The sequence below is a fragment of the Dama dama genome, chromosome 8, assembly GCF_033118175.1.
Source record: "Dama dama isolate Ldn47 chromosome 8, ASM3311817v1, whole genome shotgun sequence".
NCBI classification, from domain to species: domain Eukaryota; kingdom Metazoa; phylum Chordata; class Mammalia; order Artiodactyla; family Cervidae; genus Dama; species Dama dama.
This window is the reverse complement of record NC_083688.1, coordinates 36,453,519-36,481,134: the sequence shown is the minus strand read 5'-3', so window position 1 is coordinate 36,481,134 and position 27,616 is coordinate 36,453,519. Positions and strand designations below refer to the sequence as shown.

The following is a 27,616-nucleotide window of genomic DNA, read 5'->3' as shown; positions in this document are numbered from 1 at the left end:
GAGTTCTGAATAATACAATTCTTAAAAACACAGAATTATCGAATTGGAACACACCCTGGAGAAGTTACTGAGCCCAGCATTTCATTTAAACAGCGTGACTCAAGGATAAACTATAACAATTTAGGTTTACTACCTGATTTCACAGTTAATTAACCCTACACTTGGGCTTCCCAGGTAACACCAGTGGTAAAGAACCCTTCTGTTGGTGCAGGAGACTTAAGAGACGTAAGTTTGATTCCTGGGTCAGGAAGATCCCAGGGAGGAAGGCATGGCAACGCACTCCAGTACTCTTGCCTGGAGAATCCCATGGACAGAGGAAACTGGCAGGCTACAGTCCATGGGGTCGCCAAGAGTCAGACACGACTTAAGTGACTTGGCACGCATGCACACAATCCACACTCAAGGTCAAAGAACTAAATAGTCCCTTTTTGGAGAAATGTAAGGAAGAAGTGTTATTTTTTACCTCTCCTATTTTTTTTCTCTAATACTTTGCCTCTTAGAAGAGCATATGCCACACAGGAAATAACTAAAGCTTGTGTTAGAAAAGAACGGGAGAAGGCAATGGCACCCCACTCCAGGACTCTTGCCTGGAAAATCCCATGGATGGAGGAGCCTGGTAGGCTTCAGTCCATGGGGTCGCGAAGAGTTGGACACGACAGAGCGGCTTCACTTTCACTTTTCACTTTCATGCCTTGGAGAAGGAAACGGCAACCCACTCCAGTGTTCTTGCCTGGAGAATCCCAGGGACGGTGGAGCCTGGTGGGCTGCTGTCTATGGGGTCACAGAGTCGGACACGACTGAAGTGACTTAGCAGCAGCAAAGAACACTGAATTTTCACTTCACTGTGCATGGGTGAAAGAGGTGGGAAAAGAAAAAGAGTCTATCTACTTTGGCTTTCTGGGTAATAAAACTAGTGAATGGGTTTCGCTAGAGGCAGTAAAACTAGTTCTGGAACCTAAACCTAGAGTGTAGGTTCAGAGCTAGAATATTTATGAAATCTTGAGCATATAACTAAATTGCTCCATGCTCCAATATCCTTTTCTGTAAAATAAGGATAAATGTAACATTTATTATATGCAGTTGCTACAAAAAAAGGAGATACAATCATTTAGCACAGTGCCTGGCATACAGAGAACATCAATCAATGACAGACATTATCATTATTTAATATCTGAATTTTACTATTGTATTGTCCATTCCCTGGAAAATGATAGACTGGACAGCAACTTTGGAGAGTATGGATGAGATAAAATGAAAATCCTGTAACTACTGCAACTTAAGTATGGTAGATCTCCAGTCTAAAAAGAAAATAAATCTTGTCAAATGTGCCCAAGTGGTCAGAAAGGCCCAAAATGTTCAAAATTCTAGGATTACAGGTATCAGGAAACCGAATTATTATATGGTCATAAAAATGACATTTGGCCACATATAATACAACATTTAAAGGTCTACTATTTCAATTTAATATTGGAACCATAATGGTAAAGAACCTGCCTGCCAATGCAGAAGACATAAGAGACACGGGTTTGATCCCTGGGCAGGGACGACTCCCTGGAGAAGGGCATGGCAACCCACTCCTGTATTCTTGCCTGGAGAATCCCATGGACAGAGGAGCCTGGTGGGCTACGGTCCATGGAGTTACAAACAGACACGACTGAAGCAACTCAGCATGCATGTATTATTCATTCTTCTCTGAATACATATCTAGATTGAGTATGAAAATATTATTCAAAGGTACTTATTTATATAAAACAAGATCAGAAGAAACATCTCAGAAATCTCAGAACCACACATCTACTTGGAAAACAATACTGCTCTTATCAGCGCTGTAGATACCTGTAGAAGCAGAATCATACCGCCACCTAGTGAAGTTTTAGTAAACTACCTTTGAAAGAAAGAAAGGGAAGTCACTCAGTCGTGTCCGACTCTGCGACCCCGTGGACTGTAGCCTACCAGGCTCCTCCATCCATGGGATTCTCCAGGCAAGAATACTGGAGTGGGTTACCATTTCCTTCTCCAGGGGATCTTCCCAACCCAGGGATCTAACCCGGGTCTTCTGCATTGGAGGCAAACGCTTTAACCTCTAAAATGGCACTTGCTTTGAAAATGACTATTATCTTTTTGCTATCAAAATACATACATACATACATATCTACACATATGCATGTATATGTTATTAAATAAGTAAATATTTTAGAAGAATCTTTTTCTCCCATTGGAAAATATTATACCAATTTTCTATATTTTTCATAGTTAAATGTCAAATAATATTTAACATTCTGAAGTCTACAGGCAATCTGGGTAATACTACTGTCATTTTTGTTGTAATTTAATATGAAATTCCAGAGAAGGAAATGGCAACCCACTCCAGTGTTCCTGCCTGGAGAATCCCAGGGACGGGGGAGCCTGGTGGGCTGCTGTCTATGGGGTCGCACAGAGTCGGACACGACTGAAGCGACTTAGCAGCAGCAATATGAAATTCATAAACACAGCAAGTGTAGATTTCCAAGGGGATGGAAAATATGTCTATTTGATTCACTTTTTATAGTACCCAGAATAGGGCTAAAGGCAAGAGTATTTTTTAAATTATTTTTTAATTGAAGGATAATCGCTTTACAGAATTTTGTTGTTTTCTGTCAAACCTCAACATGAATCAGCCACAGACATACATATATAAGCAATTTTGATGTGAAAGTGGTAGTGGTTGACTTTGAGAAGTAAATGATACTAATTCCACTTTGGATACATCTGGGAAAGTCAAAGAGTGATAACAAGTAGTATCACTCTCTTTGTGTTGCTAGGAGCTTATAGTATTTCCAGAGTCAAGTCTATCAAATTACATTTGAGCATACAACCTTCAGAAGGCAATCAATATATATTTGCTCAGTGAAACAAATAGTGTCTATCAATGTTTTTCAAAATGAAAAGATTACGTGAAAAAGAAATTTACAGGTAAAATGACTGGTGCATTGACAAAAAAGAAACAGCAGTGTGATTACTTTATGGTAGCCGAGCGTAATCAATGGCATCCTGCGTCTGTGTGCATAAATTTTGATAAATTCAACTTTTTATAATAAATTTATATATACTTTATGGTAGTAAATGATAAAATAGACAAGTATCTACACATTTTATGCATTCATGATATACATTTTCTCATTTTTTTCATATTTCTCAGCTACACAGTTTGTCTGCACTATTTAAGTTGTCTTAAAATCTTCAGAAATTTTTCCAATGTATTTATTGAAATAAATCCACGTGTAAATGGACCTGTGCCATTCAAACCTGTGCCGTTCATAGGTCAACTGGAGTAGCTAACTTTAATGAAAGCTTGCTTTGCCAGGAAAAATTCTAAGCCCTTTATGGGTATTATCTTCATAACAACTCTATGAGGTACCTACTCATATTACTCACATCTTACCAAGAAGAAAGTACTTCTGAGAGAGATAATACAACTTGCCTAGACCACAAAGACTTAAGGAGTTGTACTAGGATTTAAATCACACCCGAATTTAACTTCATATAACGCTGTGCTGAAAACTTACCAAAGTATTTCATCTTTCCTTTTCCCTTCGCAACGCGTTTCAGGCAAGACACTGCACTTAGAACTTTGCAATTAGACTTCTAACTGCAGGATTTTTGATGACTGCATTATTTATAAGTTGTTTCTTCACTTAAGAAGAAATTAGAGGGTTTAAAATCTGATTGACATTTTAGTGATTATGGCCACCATATTCTGAGTTATTCTGAAAATACATTAAACTTCTTGGCAAAAGCCAGGAAGAAGCAAAACCCTTGCAGTAAAGCTAATACACAAAAAAGCAGAAGATTCTGCTATAAATGCATGAGCACTAACCTCATCTGGGTCCTCAATACTGCCAGAAAGCTTACTCTAAGTATCCATAGTGTTCCGTTTCTCTCTCCGAAGAGAGGATTTCAAACCTTCCTACTTCAATCCCTATTCACTCACATGTCTTATTTCCCTATTGATATAGAAAGACATGGGTCTTCTGAAGAGAGCTTTTGCAATCAATAGAATGGGAAAGACTAGAGATCTCTTCAAGAATATTAGAGAAGGTCTTACAAATAGCTGTGAAAAGAAGAGAAGCAAAAGGCAAAGGAGAAAAGGAAAGATACACCCATTTGAATGCAGAGTTCCAAAGAATAGCAAGGAGAGATAAGAAAGCCTTCCTCAGTGATCAATGCAAAGAAATAGAGGAAAACAATAGAATGGGAAAGACTAGAGATCTCTTTAAGAAGATTAGAGATAGCAAGGGAACATTTCATGCAAAGATGGGCACAATAAAGGACAGAAATGGTACAGACCTAACAGAAGCAGAAGAAATTAAGAAGAGGTGGCAAGAATACACAGAAGAACTATACAAAAAAATCTTCATGACCCAGATAATCACGATGGTGTGATCACTCACCTAGAGGCAGACATCCTGGAATGTGAAGTCAAGTGGGCCTTAGGAAGCATCATTACAAACAAAACTAGTGGAGGTGATGGAATTCTAGCTGAGCTATTTCAAATACTGAAAGATGATGCTCAAAATGCCAGCAAATTTGGAAAACTCAGCAGTGGCCACAGGGCTGGAAAAGGTCAGTTTTCATTTCAATCTCAAAGAAAGGCAATGCCAAAGAATGCTCAAACTACCGCACAATTGCACTTATCTCACATGCTAGCAAAGTAATACTCAAAATTCTCCAAGCCAGGCCTCAACAGTATATGAACCATGAACTTCCAGATGTTCAAGCTGCATTTAGAAAAGGCAGAGGAACCAGAGATCAAATTTCTAACATCTGTTAGATGATCGTAAAAGTGAGAGAGCTCCAGAAAAACATCTCCTTTTGCTTTAAGGACCAGGCCAAAGCCTTTGACTGTGTGGATGACAACAAACTGTAGAAAATTCTTAAAGAGAATACCAGACCACCTGACCTGTCTCCTGAGGAATCTGAGCAGGACAGGAAGGAACAAATTGGGAAAAATTGGGAAAAGAGTACATCAAGGCTGTATATTGTCACCCTACTAATTTAACTTATATGCAGAGTACATCATGAGAAACACTGGGCTGGAAGAAGCACAAGCTGGAATCAAGATTGCCGGGAGAAATATCAATAACCTCAGACATGCAGATGACACCACCCTTATGGCAGAAAGTGAAGAAGAACTAAAGAGCCTCTTGATGAAAGTGAAAGAGGAGAGTGAAAAAGTTGGCTTAAAGCTCAGCATTCAGAAAACTAAGATCATGGCATCCGGTCCCATCACTTCATGGCAAATAGATGGGGAAACAGTGGAAACCATGGCTGACTTTATTTTTGGGGGCTCCCAAATCACTGCAGATGGTGAATGCAGCAATGAAATTAAAAGACGCTTACTCCTTGGAAGGAAAGTTATGACCAACCTAGAGAGCATATTAAAAAACAGAGACATTACTTTGCCAACAAAAGATCATCTAGTCAAATCTGTGGTTTTTCCAGTAGTCATGTATGGATATGAGAGTTGGACTATAAAGAAAGCTGAGTGCTGAAGAATTGATGCTTTTGAACTGCGGTGTTGGAGAAGACTCTTGAGAGTCCCTTGGACTGCAAGGAGATCCAACCAGTCCATCCTAAAGGAGGTCAGGCCTGGGTGTTCATTGCAAGGACTGATGTTGAAGCTGAAACTCCAATACTTTGGCCACCTGATGCGAAGAGCTGACTCATCTGGCAAGACCCTGATGCTGGGAAAGATTGAGGGCAGGAGGAGAAGGGGATGACAGAGGATGAGATGGTTGGATGGCATCACTGACTCGATGGACATGGGTTTGGGTGGACTCTGGGGGTTGGTGATGGACAGGGAGGTCTGGCGTGCTGCGGTTCATGGGGCCACAAAGAGTCGGGAACTCCTGAGCAACTGAACTGAACTGAACTTGGATATTCCAACTATCTGGTTTTTGTTGCAAAACTCTTACATATCTGGTTTCTCCCTCACCTGTTTGGATCAGTCCCTCAGAGCTGTCTAAGAGGTTGTCTTTGGGGCTCACATCCGGAGCTTTGTCCATCAGGTAAAATAGAATTCTCAACTTTTAAGTTGTGCATATTTTTCAGTTGACATCACCTATGTGAAAATTACTCCACATTCATGTTTAGCTGAGATTCACATGAGCAAAGTGAGACTATGTGAAAGTGAAAGTCACTCAGTCGTGTCTGACTCTTTGCGACCCCATGGACTATACAGCCCATGGGATTCTCTAGGCCAAAATACTGGAGTGGGTAGCCTTTCCCTTCTCCAGGGGATCTTCCCAACCCAGGGATCCAACCCAGGTCTGCCACATTGCAGGTGGGTTCTTTACCAGCTAAGCCACCAGGGAAGCCCAAGAATACTGGAGTGGGTAGCCTATCCCTTCTCCAGCAGATCTTCCTGACCCAGAAATCGAACCAGGGTCTGGTGCATTGCAGGCAGATTCTTCACCAGCCAAGCTGCCAGGGAAAATGAAACTATGTAATACCAATGAAAAGCTTACCTGTAAATCTGCAATTGTCTTCCCAAAAGCTTTTCTCTGTTTAACGTAGTCCCTGGTTTCCTCAAACATGAATTCACTGGCTGAAACTGCTACCTCGGAAATTATCAGCCTTTCCTATAACCCCCAAATTAGATAATTACTCTAATTACACAAGTGATTTTCATATGATTTCAATGACAATAAATCACATAAATAATCTTTATAAAACTCCTAAAGATTAATTTATTTAACTCTTCATAAGAAAAGACTCCCACTGAGATTTTTTAAGACTATTTTGATCATCTATAATAAGTCTCTTAAAAAAATCTTTTATCTTTATGTATGACTGTCTTTATACAGATATATAAGTAATTCATTTCCCTCTTCTCTTTACTTACTTATGAGAAAAGAAACTCCAAAGCTGTTCAAGTATTATTTTAAAAAAAAGAAATTGGCAAATATTTTGGTTATTTCCTTACAAAGAGGTAAAAATTCTTGACTTGCAGGTAAGACACTAAACTCATTCCAAGAAGGAATCATAGGGCTGAAAATCTTATTTTCCTGACTCACTTATAAGCTTTAGTTGGATATCCTTGAGTTCACTTATTCATACGTCCAGTCATATATATGATTTTTGTACATATATATATAATATATATAAAATAAATAATATATATAATATATAAAATATATGTATATTTTACAACTTCAAGTTATAGTCAAGTGACTGGCTACAAGTTTTGTATGCATGGATTTATATAGTCCTGTATTGTTCTACTCCAGTCCATCATCTAATCAAAAGGTGGATTCTTTTAATACTTCTGACCTGTGGAAGCTCTTGCATGAGGTAATAGAAGCCTTTATTCTCTTCTCCAAGTAGGGCACCTGCTGGCAACCGTACATCTTCAAAGAAAAATTCTGCAGTATCCTAAGGGATCATACGATTGAGTACAGAATTACCTCAATTAAATCTCCCAAGAACCTGATGAGGTGATTAGTATTGCCATTCAGAAAACAAAACAAATTGGCAGACAATATGAAGTTGTTAATGATCACAATTAGTAAGTGGTAAACCTGGGATTCAAATCGAGGTCTATCTGATTCCAAAAGTGGCTTTCCCACTGCGATTACCTGTCATTCGAGTTCTAATACTGTTCTGTTCTACAGATATTGAGCACTAAGGATTTCTAATGCATATCAAGTAAAACATGTTTTTCTTTTTGGTAATGAAAAAATTACTAAGTAATTATCAAGGAGTAGGAAAAAATATTTCCTGCTATAATTCAATTTCAAAAATAGACAGTTATTGCTGCTACGTCACTTCAGTCGTGTCCGACTCTGTGCAGAGACGGCAGCCCACCAGGCTCCCCCGTCCCTGGGATTCTCCAGGCAAGAACACTGGAGTGGGTTGCCATTTCCTTCTCCAATGAAGTAAAATGAAAAGTGAAAGTGAAGTCGCTCAGTCGTGTCCGACTCTTCGCGACCCCATGGACTGCAGCCTACCAGACTCCTCCATCCATGGCATTTTCCAGGCAAGAGTACTGGAGTGGGGTGCCATCACCTTCTCCGATAGACAGTATTATTATGCAGTTAATGTTCTAAAGCAGATTTTAAAAATATCCTAATTCACTTCTACTGCTGACAACAGTTGCATAAACAGTGGAATAAATTTCCACAATCATTCCTGAAAAAGCATATTTTAAGAATCCAGCATAGGAAGAATGGTATGATTGTGCTATACGTAGTTCTATATATAAAGCATAACTGAGTAAACTCAATTGTATATAAATAATATATTTATAAAGGATTTATATTATGAAAACAAATTTGTATTATGACTTACCTGGGCTTTTAGTCCAATTTTATCTAGCTTTCGTCCCTTGACAAATCCTTTCATTCCATTTTCCACCAGAAAAAGGCTAATGCCATGGGCAGGAGAGCAAGCCTCGCGATTTGTGCTTGCCACTACAATCACAATGTCACACAGCCACCCATTACTGACAAATACCTGCAAAACCCCAAGTATACTGTGATGCTCCACAATAACTCAGGTCCATGTGTAAGTCAAGACTGTGCAAAAACATTAGAGAAAACTAAACCAAACAAAACATGTTTATACCTCTCTTTGTAACCTCTCCAAATAGTTGCAGTGTTGATTATTCATACATGAGGCTATTACATGAGGGGAAATTATTCAATGTTTCAAAGAATGAATTCTATACATTTTCTTCCCACTATCAATACTGTAAATAATAATAATAATAATGAACTGATTATGTTCTTTTTAAATTAAAACAAAATTATCTATAAAAATGATACACTGTATTTTAGAAAGAAGTTTCAGATGAGAAAATGGAATCTGATGAGAAAATGGAATCTGCTCTGAATGGCATGATACTATTGAAGTATTTGTACTTTCAGATTTATCAGTTGTTGAAAAGGCACAGTTTTTGATTTCATGGTAGATGGCCTAAATAAGAAAGGTACTGATTACGGAGGGTTTCCCTGGCAGCTCAGCTGGTAAAGAGTCTGCCTGCAATGCAGGAGAAACTGGTTCAATTCCTGGGTTGGGAAGATCCGCTGGAGGAAGGACAGGCTACCCACTCCAGTATTCTTGGGCTTCCCTGGTGGCTCAGTTGGTAAAGAATCTACACACAATGTGGCAGACCTGGGTTCGATTCCAGGGTTGGGAATTTCCTCTGAAGAAGGGAATGGCTACCCACTCCAGTATTCTGGCCTGAAGAATTCCATGGACTGATTAAGGAGCGATAAAACAACAAACTCAGTAAGATATTAGTTTATCAAATATTTATCCAGAAGACAAATATACACAAAGTAAATATGAACAACTATCTTCTCATTCTGTATCTTCCCTGGGTCCTCTCAGCTGCTTCCATGGCTTCAGTTGCTATGCATACACTGATGACTCCAAATCTTTATCTAAGCCAAATTTCTTGCTAGGTTCCAGAACTGAATATCCACCTGCTTCTGGATAGTTCCATCTGATAATTCAAGGAACATATTTCTTCCTAGCTCTACTCCTATGTAATCCAGAGTATCAATCTGTTTTTCCCCATGGCAGGGTACGATGTACATGTGCACTTAGTTGTGTCCGACTCTGAGACCCCAAGGGTTGTAGCCTACCAGACTCCTCTGTCCATGGAATTTTCCAGGCAAGAATACTGGAGTGAGTTGCCATTGCCTTCTCCAGGCGATCTTCTCAACCCAGAGACTGAACACAGGTTTCTTGCATTGGCAGGCAGATTCTTCTCCACTGTGCCACCTGGGAAGCCCCCTTCCTAATGTCAGTGAATGGTACCAACAAATCATGTTATTATCCTACTTAATATTCAATTTGACATACAGTTCTTTCTAATCTATTTCAACAGTTTTTCAGGTTTTTTTTTTAAGCAGGGTTCATCACATACTGGCACTAGCTTACCAGTCCAGCCTTATCTCTTATCCCACTTACTCCTCATTCCTTTGTTTTAGGTGAGATCTATTGCATGACTTGCTGTCCCCAATGTTCTAAGGTCATCTTTACCTATGGGTCTTCGGAAATCTTGTTTCCTCTACTTGAGAGGCCCTTTTCCAACTCGGTCACAACGAATCCTACTCATCTTGGACTAAGTTCAGACATCACCTCCTGCAAAAAATCTCCCCAAATTCTCCAGACTGGATTAAGTGCTCCATAGCATCCTAAATTTACCATCTTTCAGTTCAGTCACTCAGTCGGGTCCAACTCTTTGCAACACCATGAACTGCAGCACGCCAGGCCTCCCGGTCCATCACCATCTCCCAGAGCTTGCTCAAACTCATGTCCATCGAGTCAGTAATGCCATCCAGCCATCTCATCCTCTGTCATCCCCTTCTCCTCCTGCCTTCAAACTTTCCCAGCATCAGGGTCTTTTCAAATGAGTCAGTTCTTCACATCAGGTGGCCAAAGTATTGGAGTTTCGGCTTCAGCATCAGTCCTTCCAATGAACACTCAGGACTGATATCCTTTAGGATGGACTGGCTGGATCTCCTTGCAGTCCAAGGGACTCTCAAGAGTCTTCTCCAACACCACAGTTCAAAAGCATCAATTCTCTGGTGCTCAGCTTTCTTTATAGTCCAACTCTCACACATCCATACATGACTACTAGAAAAATCATAACTTTGACTCTCCAGACATTTGTCATCAAAGTAATGTCTCTGCTTTTTAATATGCTGTCTAAGTTAGTCACAGCTTTTCTTCCAAGGAGCAAGTGTCTTTTAATTTCATGGCTGCAGTCACCATCTGCAGTGATCTTCAGTTCAGTTGCTCAGTCGTGTCCGACTCTTTGCGACCCCATGAATCGCAGCACTCCAGGCCTCCCTGTCCATCACAAACTCCTGGAGTCCACCCAAACCCACGTCCATTGAGTTGGTGATGCCATCCAGCCATCTCATCCTCTGTCGTCCCCTTCTCCTCCTGCCCCCAATCCCTCCCAGCATCAGGGTCTTTTCCAATGAGTCAACTCTTCTCATCAGGTGGTCAAAGTATTGGAGCTTCAGCTTCAGCATCAATCCTTCCAATGAACACCCAGGACTTATCTCCTTCAGGATGGACTGGGAGTCCAAGGGACTCTCAAGAATCTTCTCCAACACCACAGTTCAAAAGCATCAGTTTTTCGGTGCTCAGCTTTCTTCACAGTCCAACTCTCACATCCATACATGACCACTGGAAAAACCATAGCCTTGACCAGACGGACCTTTGTGGGCAAAGTAATGTCTCTGCTTTTTAATATGCTATCTAGGTTGGTCATAACTTTCCTTCCTAGGAGTAAGCGTCTTTTAATTTCATGGCTGCAGTCACCATCTGCAGTGATTTTTGGAGCCCAAGATCTTAGTATCTGTCAAACTCTATACAAATGATCTAATAATGATCTAATCTTTTCTCTGTCCCTTTGGAACAGTACAGGCATAAAACGGTGTTGGTTACTCTCATCCCCTACCATCCATGCCTCTTATAAGAAGATTCATCTCTAAAATACAGAGTGCTGATACTAAGCAATAATGGGAGATGGGAGTGATGTTAGTGCCGTGTCCCTGACAGCAAATGAAAGCATTGGGGATGGCACAGTTGTAAGTGACATAACAGCAAAAAACTCTCAGCATCTCTAGTAGTTCCTTGAGGGTGGGAACTATTTCCTATGCACATATCCTCAGTACTTAGAACAAGGTTTGGCATATAGAAGGCCTTCAGGGATGTTTGCTCAAAAAGTGAGAAAAACATACTCCTCAAAAAAAATTGTGCGCATCATGGTAAACATATGTTGTTTTTTTTTTTTCCTGCAGTGTTTCTCCAGTATACCACTCCCTTGCTCAAAAGCCATTTAGGTCTCTCAATTTCCTACCTGTTTAAAATAATAAAGACCATTTATGCTGTTACCAGTTGAATTTCTGAAACAGTATTTGTTTGTTATCTTTATGTGACTAATACTTAATGTGAGCATTTCCACCATGACTGATCCTCTTTTCTAATAAAATTACAAGAGAATTCTCTTTGTATGAGATCACTTTGACTTCTTTCTTAATTACGACAGTCAAAACTTTTTATGGGGCTGGGATTATCCCTAGTGAAGGCATCATTTATTTTTTGTTTGGTATTGAATGTCTATAACAAACATTCTTTACAGATGTAGATAGTATACAGTATTACAAAGAAAAAGGGAAAAAAAAATCCTCCATGAAGCCATCATACAAATATCATTGAGGAATTCCTTTCTGATCTTTTTTCTTTTAATATAGTTGAAATTATTCTGTATTTACATTTTATATGCATGAAGTGAAAGTCACTCAGTCGTGTCTCTTTGAGACCCCAGAGACCATACAATCCATGGACTTCTCTAGGCCAGAATACTGGAGTGGGTAGCCTTTCCCTTCTCCAGGGGATTTTCCCAACCCAGGGATCAAACCCAGGTCTCCCGCATTGCAGGTGGATTCTTTACCAGCTGAGCATTTCATTTAAATGTTTATATGATCTTTTCACTTAATACAATTATTTTCCTATACCATTAAAAAGTTTGTGTTGATGCTTTAATAGGTATATATTAATTCATTTTATTGATGTAATGTATTTACTTACTTGCTTTTTTACCTCTGCTTCCTTTAATTTTTTTACTATGCCTAATAGTTTTTTTTGAAAATCTGAGGTACTTTCCTGGGTGGTTCCCACAGAAGAGTCTAACTGAGAAGACTGGGCAGACTTAGAAAGTTGGAATCTTAGGAGAACATGGTTCCCATTTCACTTTTGACCAAATACCCTACTCTTCCACCAAAACAAGCCCTTTTTGTGCAGAGAGTTAACTGGTTATATATCATTTTAATAGTCAGCACCTGTTTAGTATAATCTTTAGAAAAATAACTCAGATTAATATTTCTTAAAGTATATTTGGCTTCCCAGGTGGCTCAGTGGTAAAGAATCTGCCTGCCAACGCAAGAGACACAAGAGACTCAGGTTCAATCTCTGGGTCAGGAAGATCCCCTGGAGTAGGAAATGGCAACCCACTCCAGTATTCTTGCCTGGAAAATTCCATGGAGAGAGGAGCTTGGTGGACTGTGGTCCATGGGTTCGCAAAGTGTCAGACATGACTGAGCTACTGAGAATGCAGACAAGTTTGAAAAACATCAGTAATTCAAGATAGTCTACAAAAAGAGAATTTCCTTTTTCTTACAGGCATAAAACACTCTATCTCCAACTTTTAAAAGTTTATGATACATACCAGCTTCTCAAAGAGTGAGGAGGACACATTTCCCAAATTTTTTGATACTGCAGATTGTTTTTCTGTATAATGACTATGTGGACTTCCCTGGTAGTCCAAAGGTCAAGAATATGCCTGGCAATGCAGGGTACACAGGTTCTATCCCTGGTTCAGGAAGATTCCTCATGCCACAGGGCAACTAAGGCCCATATGCGACAACTACTGAGCCTGCGTTCTAGAGCCCAGGAGCTGCAACTACTGAAGCCGTATATGCCTGGAGCCCATGCTCTGCAACAAGAGAGGCCACCACGACAAGAAGCCCACATACCACAACTAGAGAGTGGCCCCTACTCGCTGCAACTACAGAAAGCCTACACACAGCAGCAAAGACCCAGTGGAACCAAAACTAAATTAATTAATTATGAAACTAGATAATGGAATGGTCTTTAGAACTGGGCTACTCAAAATGTGTTCATCAAACTGATGTCAGTTCACAAACTGTTACTAATCCTTGATGATATAAGTACAGAAACTGGATGTTTAGAAAGTTTTATAGCAATTTAACAGCATCACAACATTCAAGCTTATGATTTTGCAAACGCAAAGGTCTTAGTTGAAAACAAATAAGAAAATTTTTGGTCTTCCCTGGTGGTCCAGTGGTTAAGACTCTGTGCTTCCAATGCAGGGGGTATGGCTGTGATCCTTGGTTGTGGAACTAAGATCCCATATGTCACGTGGTGCAGCCGAAAATTTTTTAAAAAGAAAAAAAGAAACACTAACAACAACAACAAAAACTAATAAAAAAATTTAAATGTTCAAAGACATTTTAGTTGTTCAGTAGTCTTTGAAACTTTTGGAAAGATACCCTAGTGCAGACAATGAATATCTTTTCTTCACTTAACACTCAGTCATCAATAAATCTTTACTGGGTGTATACCAGACACAGGTTTAGGTAAACAAAAACCTCTGCCATCAGTGATGTGAGACTCTACAAGATATATTTACTTCTGAGCCTATCTATAATCTCAATCGCAGGTGCTCTCCAATTCTATCAGTGGATTGATGTGATGCTCAGAAAGGTTGAAGGGCTCTTGAATTCTATTAAAAATACTTTTTCTCTTAAGATCTTTTGAAACTCTTCTTGATATTTATAAGAAGTCTTTCCCCTCATTTCTCATCAACATCAAATTCATTAACTAAGTTTGTCCCCTATTTGGACAATGTAAGCCTCACCTTTTCTTTTTCTGGTTTGAAAAAGGCTGCCTGGAAGCTAAAACAACATTTTCCATATTAGTGAGAGAACATGCAACCAGAACAAGGAAGAGGAATATATCTCAGGTAATATGAATGCTGTCCAGTTCTTACTGTCTCCAAAACAAGTCAGCTCAGTTCCAGTGCCAGCTCAAGTAAACAATTCCCATGTGACTCAGAGATCTGAGAAGACTCAATGATGAGTAGTCTTTAAGGCTTTGTTACCCCACAGCATGACTTCAGAGAGGAGAGTTATGGAAGCCATCCTTTACAAACCTTGCTTCCATTGAGAATCCAGTCACTTCCATCCTTTTTGGCATTTGTTCTTATTCCTTGCAAATCACTGTAATTGAAAGAAATGATAAAAGAATTCATTAATTGGCAAAAAATAAACTATGCAAAAGTTGTTCTGTATCTACTGTGATAATTTACACTGCTATACCATTATAAAAATTGACATTTAACTAATATTAGGAATGTTCACACAAATGCACTGAAAAATCATGTCTGATATATTCTAAGCTGTTTATACAAATGAATATTTGATTGAGATTCATAGAATAGCCTGATTTTTACAGAGCATAACAAGCCTATACTCATTCATATTTGTGGTTAGGACCTTGCTTCTGAGATTTCAAAACCAACCAAACGTTGATTTACCTTCCAGCCCCAGGCTCTGTCATTGCTATGGCACCAATACATTTCCCTGCAACCATCTCGGGGATGAAGCGCTTAATCTGTTCTTCTGAACCATAGTTTGCAATATAGGGCATGACGATATCTGAATGAATATTAAAACCTGGGCCTGTACAATTTGAATATGCTCTTAGAAAGAAAAAAACAGAAGACAATTTAAAGCACAACACAGTTATTTTTTCTCTTTTTAGTTCCTCTGATTCTTAATTAGAAAACAAGTACTAGAAGGTTTTTTTTTTTTTTTTGATGTCTGATCTTATTCATTTGTTACTCTTAGAACATCTCAGTTTTGATCTCTGGGCAAACCGTTCCTGGCATTTTTCTTTGGCCTCCTTCATTCTCTTGGCCAAAAGTTTCTCACATTCTGTAACCTCTCCCTTCTTTCTCTTAGTTCGCTGTTCCTCCACAGCAATATGCCGATGTTTGTGTTACAGAACATGGGGAGTCACAGGCACTGAATCTTGGGTATTCTGGTCCTGGGTTTCTAATCTTGTTTGTTTAGAGGCTTTCTCACAACATACTGGTGGACATCATCTTCTTTAGAGAGACTGAAAAGCTTTCAGATTCTGCTACCTCTTTGGGGCCCTAGGGGATGAGGCACAACAGTATCAGTTGAGTCCAGGAATATCCGTCTCCCTATTGTTAATGATGACCATATTGAGAACACTCAGACTGGCATCCACAATGCAACCCCGTACAGATGTGCTCTTTTTTCCTCTGGTCTTCCTCAGTCTATAACAGGAATGCCCCTCACTCAGTAGTAGGCAGACTTGCTCATGGGTCAAGACACCTTGCTTCATGGGAAACCCTGATTGTCATTCCCACCAATTTGGACCACATAATCCTTCTTTTCTTCACCTACAGTGTCAGTGTCTGTGGCCATACATTTCTCACAAAAGGTATGAAGTTTTTGTTGAAGTCTTCATTCATCATCCACTTCAATATGTTTCTGGCAGCCAGTGGCCAGGAAATAGATGTTCAAAGGGCAGTACTAAACCCTTATCACATTATGTACTGACTGCTTGTCTCCTCACAAACCCATGAAGTTCCTGAAGGTTTTCTCTCTTTGTTTTTTGCTAACCTTTTAATTACTGGCTCTAGCATAATAACAGCACTCTAGCAGAGCTCAATGATCACTTATTTAATGAATTAAAAGATAAAACATTGAAAAAAATTTACCACCTACAACTGTATTAACCTAAACACAGTAACTATATTCATTTTAGCAAATGACCTTTGCCATAAGGATATATGTATTTCTAATACAGCTGTATTAGAACTGGACATGGAACAACAGACTGGTTCCAAATTGGGAAAGGAGTACGTCAAGGCTATATTTTTGTCACCCTGCTTATTTAGCTTATATGCAGAGTACATCATGAGAAATGCTGGAATGGATGAAGCACAAGCTGGACTCAAGATTGCTGGGAGAAAGATAAATAACCTCAGATATGCAGATGACACTATACTTATGGCAGAAAGCGAAGAAAAATTAAAGAGCCTCTTGATGAAAGTGAAAGAGGAGAGTGAAAAAGTTGGCTTAAAGCTCAACATTCAGAAAACTAAGATCATGGCATCCAGTCACATCACTTCATGGCAGATAGATCGAGAAACAATGAAAACAGTGACACACTTTATTTTTGGGGGCTCCAAAGCCACTGCAGATGGTGACTGCAGCCATGAAATTAAAAGGTGCTTGCTCCTTGGAAGAAAAGTTATGACCAACCTAGACAGCATATTAAAAAGCAGAGACATTACTTTGCCAACAAAGGTTCGTCTAGTCAAAGCTATGGTTTTTCCAGTCGTCATGTATGGATGTGAGAGTTGGACTATAAAGAAAGCTGAGTGCTGAAGAATTGATGCTTTTGAACTGCAGTGTTGCAGAAGACTCTCGAGAGGCCAATAGAGGAGATCCAACCAGACCATCCTAAAGGAAATCAGTACTGAATATTCACTGGGAGGACTGATGCTGAAGCTGAAACTCCAATACTTTGGCCACCTGATGTGAAGAACTGACTCATTTGAAAAGACCCTGATGCTGGGAAAAATTGAAGGTGGGAGGAGAAGGGGATGACAGAGGATGAGATGGTTGGATGGCATCACTGACTCCATGGACATGAGTTTGAGTAACCTCTGGGAGTTGGTGATGGACAGGGAGGCCTGGCATGCTGCAGTCCATGGGTTCGCAAAGAGTAGGACATGATTGAGTGTCTGAACTAACTGAAAACAGCTGTGGTCACGGCACGAATATACTTATTCATTCTCCGACTGCCATATATTTAGATTGCTTCCAAATTTGAGGCATTATAATCTAACAAGGCAATGATGTTTGTACATAGCTGTTATTTTTTTCTAACAAATTATTTCCTAGTGACAAATTCCCCAAAATGGCATCCAAAGAGAAGAAAGATTTTCATTTTTTATGTATCCATGATTTTCATCACCAAAGCACTTATTGCTCCAATATATAATGCCACCAAGAGTATATGAGTCACTTTAACGTGCAAGCTTGTCAGCACTGGGTATTATGACTTTTCATTTGGACTACCCTTTGTACTCAAAATGATATATCTCTAGATATAATTTAATTTGCATCTGATTGGTAGAAAGGGTAAACTTTTTCATTTAAAAAGCTATTTGCATTTCTTTTTTGAGGATATGATGGTTCAAATCTTTTCCCCATTTATCAACTGAAATCTCTGAAACAGTCACATGGGTCAATTAGAAATGAAGCAACTACTTTATCAACTTAAAAGGAGATTTTCAATCTTATAAGAAGATTAGAAATCATTTTTAAATCATCTCAGAAAGGTGAGATAACAAAACAAGACTCAACTTCAAATGTTTTCATACTTACTGCTCCTCCCAGACAATAGCTGATGAAAACAAGTCCCCCCCAGTGCCACCATGGAGATCTGCAATACTGATACCAAGTAGTCCTTGTTTTCCAGCTTTTTCCCAAAGCTCCCTACTCACTTTTCCAGCTTTCTCCCATCTGCAAATAACAAAAGATTTTAAAATCAGAAAAAGTGTTTCCATATTTTTAAAATGGATACAATTTGAATTTATGAATGATTTTGAGCAGGAATGGTCCCTTAATTTAATATAATAAAGGGGGTGCTCTCATACTCTGTGACAACAGTAGGGCCCAACAGGAATAAGAAAGACTCCTTTTTCCCAGCCACTGAAAAGCCATGGACCCTGTGTTTACCCCAACCTCCCAACTTCCTTTTTCTCTCTATGAACATGCTCTCTTTCCCTTGCTGTGGCGGGGGTTGGGGGGGGAGCTTGCACACAGATCAGGTTGGTTGCAGACCCCAAACTGCAATTCTCTGCTGATCCTGAATAAACCCTTTTTTTTTTTTTCTTTGCTTGAGAAATAACTGGCAATCAACTTGTCTTAGGTCAACATATAAATATCTTTAATTTGTTAAAGTCTTTGTTGATTTTGTTATAATACTGCTTCTGTTTTATGTTTTGGTCCTTTGGCCACAAGGCATGTGGGATCCTAGCTCCTCAGCCAGGGATCAAACTGGCACGCCCTACATTGGAAGATGAAGTCTTAACCACTGGACAACCAGGAAAGCCCCTTAACATGTATTTTTTAATTGTGTATTTTAAAATTCATTTAAGAAGCTTTGAACTTAGTGTATGCATACATGTGTGCTCTGTTGTGTCCAACTCTTTGCAACACCACGGATGGGGAGCTTACAGTTAGTTCACCAGGCTCCTCTGTCCATGCAATTCTCCAGGCAAGAATACTGGAATGGGCAGCCATTGAACCTGAGTCTCTTACATCGGTAGGAGGGTTTTTTACCTGCTGAGCTACCAGGAAAGCCCTTGAACTAGTTGAAGAATCCTGTAACCTTACACTATTATATTGAAGAGTGGTAAAAATGCTAACAAAGCACTGAACACAGTACTGTTTCTATTAAACAACAAAGAGCATTCTAGAAAACAGTCTTAAACAGATTGCCAGTCCAGGTTGGATGCATGAGACAAGTGCTCAGGGCTGGTGCACTGGGATGACCCATAGGGATGGGATGGGGAGGGAGGTGGGAGAGGGCTTCAGGATGGGGAACACATGTAAATCCATGGCTGATTCATGACAATGTATGGCAAAAACCACTACAATATTGTAAAGTAATTAGCCTCCAACTAATAAAAATAAAGGGAAAAAAAAATAAAACCAGCTTGAACATCTGGAAAACAAACAAACAAACAAAAAAGAAAACAGTCCTTCTTGGACTTCTAATGTGTATTACTTTAAAAGAAAATGTGCCACTTACTCTGCATGATAAGGAATCACTTCTTCTTGAAAAAACTTCCTTACACTTTCCCGGAAAATGTCATGTTCTAAAGAGAAGATTCTTCTAGTTCCTATATCTGTTAATTTTTTAGCAGAAGAAGTTTCTAGACGTTCTTTACCTCCAGAATGAGAACATCTTAAAAATACAAACACATTAAGAAAATTCAGTCAAAGGTTACTCTTCACATCTGAATTAATGTCATCAAACAACATGGAAAATTAATTCTATAGGATAACATGGAAAAAATTCTGACTCCCTTCCACTGCCCTCCCCACCCCCGAGGCACTTTAGAGATAAGTAGAGAGTCTGAAACCATACAAACTGGTTCAGATTTGGGCAGAACCACTTTAGGATCTGCTTCCATTGGATGAGGTTAAGAAGTAGCTTACCCTGATTCAACTCAAACTTTACTTCCAAATCCATAAAGAGGACATGGTGCCTAAAACTGATCACATGTGTGAGCTGCGGTGACTAACACTGTCATGTGATGCTGATTAAAGAATGTAAAATTCACGTGATGTCAACTAAATCATGTAAAATTCAAATAGTACAACAGAATAATCATCATCATGTAGTCAGTTGCTCGGTTGTGTCTGACTCTTTGCAACTCCATGGTCTGCCAGCTACTCTCTCCATGGGATTTTCCAGGCAAGAATACTGGAACTGGTAGCCATTCTCTTCTCCAGGGGATCTTCCCAACGCAGGGATCGAACCTGGGTCTCCCACATTGCAGGCAGATTCCCCACCATCTGAGCCATCACTTATATGTGGAATCTCCCATGTAAGTCAGGAAGAATAATACTGATGTGTTTTCAAGTAATGTACAGTATTTAAAATAATGTAATCCCCATCAATATTTTATCCATAATTATACAATTTCAAATGGCACGTATATAACATGCAAACTGTGATGATTTTTTAATTGATTAATTAATTTTAATTAGAGGATAATTACTTTACAATACTGTGATGGTTTTTGTCATACATCAGCAGGACTGTGTTGATTTTTATTGCTACATTACAACCTAATTGTAAAGCAATATCAAAATGCCCACCAGTTTCTTTAGGGATTAGTCCAGAATTATTCAAGATCTTTGGAGACTGGCCTTTCATTTCCCTGCAGTGCCCCATATCAGGCTTCAAAAAAGACAAAAAAGTTCCTTTTGTTAAATGGTCTGAATTCAGATCTCCCCACTCCCTAGGGGTACACCTAAAAAGATTTCAAAACTCTGTGTACCACTTTGTACCTTTTGAGCTCACATCTAAAAAAACTTTTTATCATATATTTGACTATTGCTAAAAAGTATTTTTCTGTTTTGCACGATACTGTTTTGGGTTTCTCTCTTCCTTATTTGGACTCTGATCTGATCCTATCCTTTCCTTCCTTTTCCTTTTTCTTCCTTTTCTTCTTAGTCTAGAAAAGACTAAGTCTTCTTTATTGGCAATTAGGCATTTCTTTTGTCTCCCCTGAAATGGGCTATTTTGTTCCAGTTTATGTGTCTTTGCTTAATGCAATGAACTGAAATGCAATGGACTAAATTGCACTCGCTTCCCTCCCCTCAACCCAATTCATATGTTGAAGCTCAAACTCCCAATGTGATGGTATTTGGAGATATGGCTTTGAGGAGGTAATTACAGTTCAATGAGGTCCTAAAGCTGGAATCTAAACCAAGAAGCTAGACTTACATTATAAGAAGGGGAAGAGAGAGATACAGTCCTGTGTGCACACAGGAAAGGTCTAGTGAGGACCAAGGGAGAGCCAGGAAATCAGGTCAGTACTGAAATCAGATTGACTACAGTCTTTGCAGCTGAAGATGGAGAAGCTCTATACAGTGAGCAAAAACGACCAGGAGCTGACTGTCTCAGATCATGAAAGCCTTATTGCAAACTTCAGACTTAAATTGAAGAAAATAGGGAAAACCACTATGCCATTCAGATATGAACTAAATCAAATTCCTTACAGTGGAAGTGACAAATAAATTCAAGGAATTAGATCTGATAGACAGAGTGCCTGAAGAACTATGGATAGAGATGCGTAAGTTGGACCATAAAGAAGGCTGAGTGCCAAAGGAGTGATGCTTTTGAACAGTGGTGTTGAAGAAGACTCTTGAGAGTCCCTTAGACAGCAAGGAGGTTGAACCAGTCCATCCTAAAGGAAATCAGTCCTGAATATTCATTGGAAGGACTGATGCTGAGCTGAAGCTCCAATACTTTGGCCACCTGATGCGAAGAGCCAACTCACTGGATAAGACCCTGATGCTGAGAAAGACTGAATGCAGGAGGAGAAGGGGACGACAGAGGGTGAGATGGTTGGACTGTATCACTGACTCAATGGATATGAATTTGAGCAAGCTCCGGGAGATGATGAAGGACAGGGAAGCCTGGCTTCCTGTCAAGACAGGAAGCTGCAGTTCATGGGGTTGCAAAGAGTCGGACACAGCTGAATGACTGAACAACAACAGGCCAGGAAGATGGTTCTGACCGGGAAATGAACTGTCCAGTACCTTGATTTTGGACTATTCAGCCACTAGAATTATGAGGAATAGATTTCTGTTGTTTAAACCACCTAGTCTACAGCATTTGGTTATGGAAGTCTGAGCTGATTAATACACTTAATATGTATATTGTGTCATTTTGCTTTAGGCTTACCTATTATAAGCGACTCTAAGTTGAGTCTTACTTGTTAATATAATCTGAGATGTCTTTTAAGCGGTAACCTTTAGTTGAGAACAATTAATAGTACAATTGTTATTGTACTGTCTGCTATTTATCTTCACTGGTATTTTTCTGGTTTGCTACTCTGTCTTCCAAATCATCATTTTTAATAGCTTATTTATTCATATAGCCAACAAATGCTTTCTGAGTGTGTAATATGTACTAGGAACCATGCAACTTGGGATATCAAGCAACTTGGGATACAATAGCAAGCAAAGGTCTTGCACACCACTGTAACATTACAGCAATAGAGAGAATAAAATCTACTTCATTTTCTACTGAAAGGATTGGTTCCAATTTCTTTATAATATACAATGTCTTGGTCCATACTTGGGATTTTTCCTCAAGGGAAAAAATGTGCTGAGACTAGGGTACTGAGACTTGAAGACACTGAATCATTTGTCAGCATGATTAGTAAATAATAGAGTGCAACTTATATTTGAGTCTTCCTGGATCTTAAAATTTTATATCCCATGTAACATAAAGGAAATCTTTGGAACATTTCTAAATAAAACACACTAAGACACAGGAAAGTGACAGAAGTGCCAGAAAGAACAAAGATGTTCAGATCAGTCAAAAGTGTTCAAAAGACAATGTGCAGGGGGAAGGAAATCAAAACACTTGGCAGTAAGTTTTTGGAACAGCCATTTTTTTTTCCAAGACCAAGGAACCAGTACTAAACATATTGGCCCCTTTTCTCCCTACAAAAACCAGGAAATCTGTACTGAATAAATTGTTCATTGTTTTCCTAATGCATTAAACTGCTACTAATCTAACAGGCTAGGCTCTAATTATTATCATAATTTTTTAAGCCTCATTTACACTATAAAAGAAGGGAGACGGTCTCCACCAGTACCTTCAGGTTGGGAGCTGGTGATAAATACACAATTTCAGGCCTCATCCAAGGCCAACTGAATCAGTCAGCATACTTGACCTGTGAACAACATAGGGGTGAGGGACGCCCAACCTTCACACAGTCAAAAATCCAGGTGTACCCCATCATCAGCTCTCCATTATTGAGATTCCTCCAGAGCACAGTTCTGCATCCTCAGATTCAAGCAACCAAAGACTGTGTAGTACTGTAGTGTTTACTATTGAAAAAAATTCCCATGTAAGTGGACCCTCAAAATTCAAATACATGCTATTCAGGCCTAACTGTATTTTAATATTTTATCCTAAATGATTCACATGCATGTTAAAGTTTAAGAAGCCTGTGTGAAATGAAAATATCTCCTGCCATATTCATCAACAAGAAATGTCACAGCCATCAGTGATTTCTGGCCTCCAAAAGTGAAAGAGGACTCCCCAAACTGAGATCCATCAGATGCTGCCATCCCCCCACAGTGATTGCTGAGGAGTTGGGGGAATGCAAGAAGCAAGGTGAACAAGAAAACAGGATTGGCTCTAGATAGCTGAGGTGCATATGAAGGAATGAATTCATTGAGCCAAGAGGCTTGCCTCTTCCCGTACATAGAATGCTAAATTCCTTAATTTGATACCTGATCTTTGATGTTCAGACTGCCGTCTCCCTCTGTTGCAAACTTGTATATAGCCTGACTCCCTTCCTGCCTCCTTGGAGCAGTTTTCTCAGAGCTTCTAAGAGGCTGTCTCCTGGGCTTGGAGTCCTAAATATTTCCACCAAATAAAATAACTCTCGACTTTCAGATTGTGACTATAATTTTTTGTTATTATACACTTGTTATATAATACACTTGTTATACACTTTTGTTATAAAACACTTGTTATAATAAAACTAGAGCCTCTGACCTATTTAGAGGGTCCCTCAGGTCCTCTTTGTCCCAATATTCTTCCTATTTGTGTGCTAAGTTGCTTCAGTGGTGTCCGACTCCATGTGACTCTATAGACTGTAGCCTTCCAGGCTCCTCTGTCCATGGGATTCTCCAGGCAAGAATACTGGAATGGGTTGCTATGCCCTTCTCCAGAGGATCTTCCCGACTCAGGAATCTAACCTGTGTCTCTTACATCTCCTGCTTTGGCAGGCGGGTTCTTAACCACTAGCGCCACCTGGGAAACTCATTCTTCCTATCCATCAACCAAAGCAACATCACAATGGACAATGAAGAAGCAGGTACGAAAATCAGGCAGTCTTAATTTACAGACTTAAGAGAAGGCACTTAGGAGGGGGAATGTTTGGGGGAAGGATGGGGGAAGGGATAGGCAGGGAGTTTGTGATCAACATGTAGACTGCTATATTTTAAATGGATAACCAACAAGGACCTACATACATAGCACAGGGAACTCTGCTCAGTGTTAGAGGCAGTCTGTATGGGAGGGGTTTTTGAACTGTGGTGTTGGAGAAGACTCTTGAGAGTCCCTTGGACTGCCAGATCAAACCAGTCAATCCTAAAGGAAATCAGTCCTGAATATTCATTGGAAGGACTGATGCTGAAGCTGAAGTTCCAATACTTTGGCCACCTGATGTGAAGAACTGACTCATTGGAAAAGACCCTGATGCTAGGAAAGATTGAAGGTAGAGGGGGCGACAGAGGATGAGATGGTTGGATGGCATCACTGACTTGATGGACATGAGTTTGAACAAGTTCCAGGAGTTGGTGATGGGCAGGCAAGCCTGGTGTGCTGCAGTCCATGGGGTCACAAAGAGTCAGACATGACTGAGTGACTGAACTGATTGACATGGGAGGGGAGTTTGGAGGACAATGGATACATGTGCATGTATATGTAAGGCTAAATCCCTTTGCTGTCCACCTGAAACTATCATAACATTGCAAATTGGTTATATGCCAATATAAAATAAAAAGTTTAAAAAGAGAAAAAGAAAATCAGGCTGTCTTCTATTAAGCCTGATATTAAGGGATCTACAAAAATGCAAAACAATGTCACTCTTCTCACTTTTTTCTTTGTGGAAAAGTTACTTTTTATAAAAATGTTGTTTATGTTAACATGTAATGAGCTACTTTTATGTGAACTAAAATATTTGTAAAATTTCACATTTTCAAATTTTGCATGCTTGTCTTACACCTAGTATTTCTAAACTGATCTTTTTTTAAGGTATAACTTATGTTGATTTTCACTGAAGTCATGGTTCTGTCACTACTTTTGTAAATTAATCTGAAAGGATACGCTTGGGAAAGTGCTCCCCTTTTATCATCAGTGTAACTCCTTAATCCTTTTATCATCATTGCAACTCCTTAATCCCCTTCCAACCTAATTCATTTATCTTGCTATGAAAATAAGGTGTAACTTTGTGACTGAAGACTTCCAAAGAAGGAAGACAATGGAATGTTTCATTTTCAAAATTGTGACATATTACCTGCAGCCACAGATTCGGTATCAGATGTGAGAATAAAGATTTTTGGTGCATAAAAAAAATTCTCCCAGTTTTGTAGATATCTGTTGACATCAATGTCCATAGATAAAACTGACGTAAACAAAAGATCTTTGAGGCCCTCTCATTTTCACAGCAGGCTTTGCAGGTGGCTCAGTGGTAAAGAATCTGCCTGCCAAGCAGAAGATGTAGGTTCAATCCCTGGGTGGGAAAGATCCCCTAAAGAAGGAAATGGCAACCCACCTCAGTATTCTAGCCAGAGAAATCCCATGGACAGAGGAGCCTGGTGGGCTAGTCCCTGGGGTCACAAAGAGTCCGACAGACTTAGCGACTAACAACAAAGTTTAACAGGACAAAGTTTAAAATCCAAAAATTTGAGCATCACTGTCTTATGAAGTTTGGGAGAGAGCTTAGAAAAGTATGTGTATTCAAAAGTAAAGTTACTCCTATAAGAAGCCTTCCAGCCCTCCTCAGGAGCAGCAGGAAATTTGTTTCCATCCCCATAGCATCTTGTGTGTGTGCAGTCCCATCTGACTCTTTGCCACCCCATGGACTATAGCCCACCTCTCCAGCACTGGCAGGCCGGACTCTTTACCACTGAGCCAGACTCTCCATAATGCTGCCCCGTAAGTTGATTTACCCATCCTGTCACTTTTTTTTTTTTTTTTTTACTTTTTTTACATAGGGAATGAATAAATAAACAAGTGCTTCCAGTTTATTTATCCAGTGATTGTATTTGAGGTGTCAGCCGGTATCAGAAGCTTTAGATCTTATAAACATTACCTTAATAATCACCGAGGCACTTAGAAACTCTCTCCATTAATTCCCATGCAAAACTTAACTATAAGGATTTGTTAAGCCTTACGTTCATTTCCTTATCGAATGCGGCCATCACCAGGTCTTTTCCTGTCCTGGGATGTCTTTTCTGGGCCAGCATCGCTCGCTGCACGTACTTGCCTTTCTAGAGATTTGGGAGACAGTGAAAAGTCCCGCTTCAAGTTCACAAGTTGGCTGTGCCTTCTGCCACAGATCCAACTGGACCAGAGGTCGTGCCTCGAACTCTTGCCAACTGTGCCCGAGGGTGCGTCGACGCTTCACAAGAACTCAAGGAAATGCGGACTCACAGTGCCCCTTGCGGCCGGAGCAAGGGAGTATTTGGAGACACCCCCCGCGCCTCCCGCCGCCATTGGCTGTGCTCGCGTTGAGGCTGCTCGCCCGGCGCCCGCCCTGCTAACCGCTGTGGGTCCCACCAGGTAATGGGAGTCCAGGGGCAAGGCCCGGCCTCTTCTCCCACCCACTTCCGCCCCCACAGCTCAGCCCCAGCCCCTGGTGGCGAGACCGCCGGCCCCGAGAGCGCGGCCCTCTTGTTTTCCGGCCCCCAGGAGTGCGCGGGTCGCCGCCCGGCCCTGCAGCCCCCGGGCCGGACTAGCTGGAGCCCGGCCGGCACTCACCTCGAGGCCGGCGGCAGGCACGGTGCAGCGCGGCCGCCCCACAGGCGCAGGGTCCCGCGGAGGAGGCGCGTGGCCATGGCGGGGGCTGCGAGGCTGCCGCGGGGGCAACGGACACGTCTCCTCGGGACTCAGAGCGCGCAGAGCGAGGGGCCGGCCCGGGGCACTATCCCTGAACCTTCCCCCGGGGCAGTCCCGCCCGAAAAGCGTCGCGCAGCCGCCCTGGTAGCTGGGCGTGCTTCCGGAGCGGTGACCGCGGCCTGCCATCCCGGGTGCCTGCGGTGGTGAGTCGCCCCGCGTTGGGACCCGCCCCCCCGGAATCTTACCAAAGGAAAGACTCCAAGCTGGAAATTGTTACTTTTTTCCTATGGCGTTCGTTGTTGTGTATCTAAGCAGTTCTTTTCCTTGTTCTGAACCGCTTTGAGGAACCGGTGTAAGTTCTGGAGCCTCAGAAATCCACCCAAATACAAACTCACAAACTTACATGAAGTACCTTTTCTTTCCTTTCTTTTCCTTTTTAGGATTTTTTTTCCTTATTATTTTTTAATTGAAGTAGTTGATCTACAATATTAGTGTCAGGTGCACGACGTACCTGCGTGCTAAGTCGCTTCAGTCCTGTCTGACTCTTTGCGACCCTATGGAATATAGCCCGCCAGGCTCCTCTGTCCATGGGATTCTC

The 27,616-nt window shown here is 40.4% G+C and overlaps 1 protein-coding gene across 3 annotated transcripts in view; it reads right to left on the bottom strand.

Moving 5' to 3' along the window:
- Positions 1 to 27,096, bottom strand: part of ACADL (acyl-CoA dehydrogenase long chain) — a 38,083-nt gene extending 10,987 nt beyond the window's left edge. The window contains exons 1-8 of one of the 3 annotated variants that reach the window (XM_061148843.1): positions 26,941 to 27,096; positions 19,447 to 19,602; positions 18,015 to 18,152; positions 15,122 to 15,286; positions 14,738 to 14,804; positions 8,329 to 8,493; positions 7,312 to 7,413; positions 6,507 to 6,620 (exon numbers count right to left, since the gene is read on the bottom strand). In XM_061148843.1, coding sequence (XP_061004826.1) covers positions 6,507 to 6,620; positions 7,312 to 7,413; positions 8,329 to 8,493; positions 14,738 to 14,804; positions 15,122 to 15,286; positions 18,015 to 18,152; positions 19,447 to 19,602; positions 26,941 to 27,017 — 984 coding nt within the window. In that variant the 5' untranslated portion in view covers positions 27,018 to 27,096. The remainder of the gene's footprint in view (positions 1 to 6,506; positions 6,621 to 7,311; positions 7,414 to 8,328; positions 8,494 to 14,737; positions 14,805 to 15,121; positions 15,287 to 18,014; positions 18,153 to 19,446; positions 19,603 to 26,940) is intronic. The other 2 variants (XM_061148844.1, XM_061148845.1) reach the window with 2 other exon arrangements.
- Positions 27,097 to 27,616: the final 520 nt, after the last annotated feature.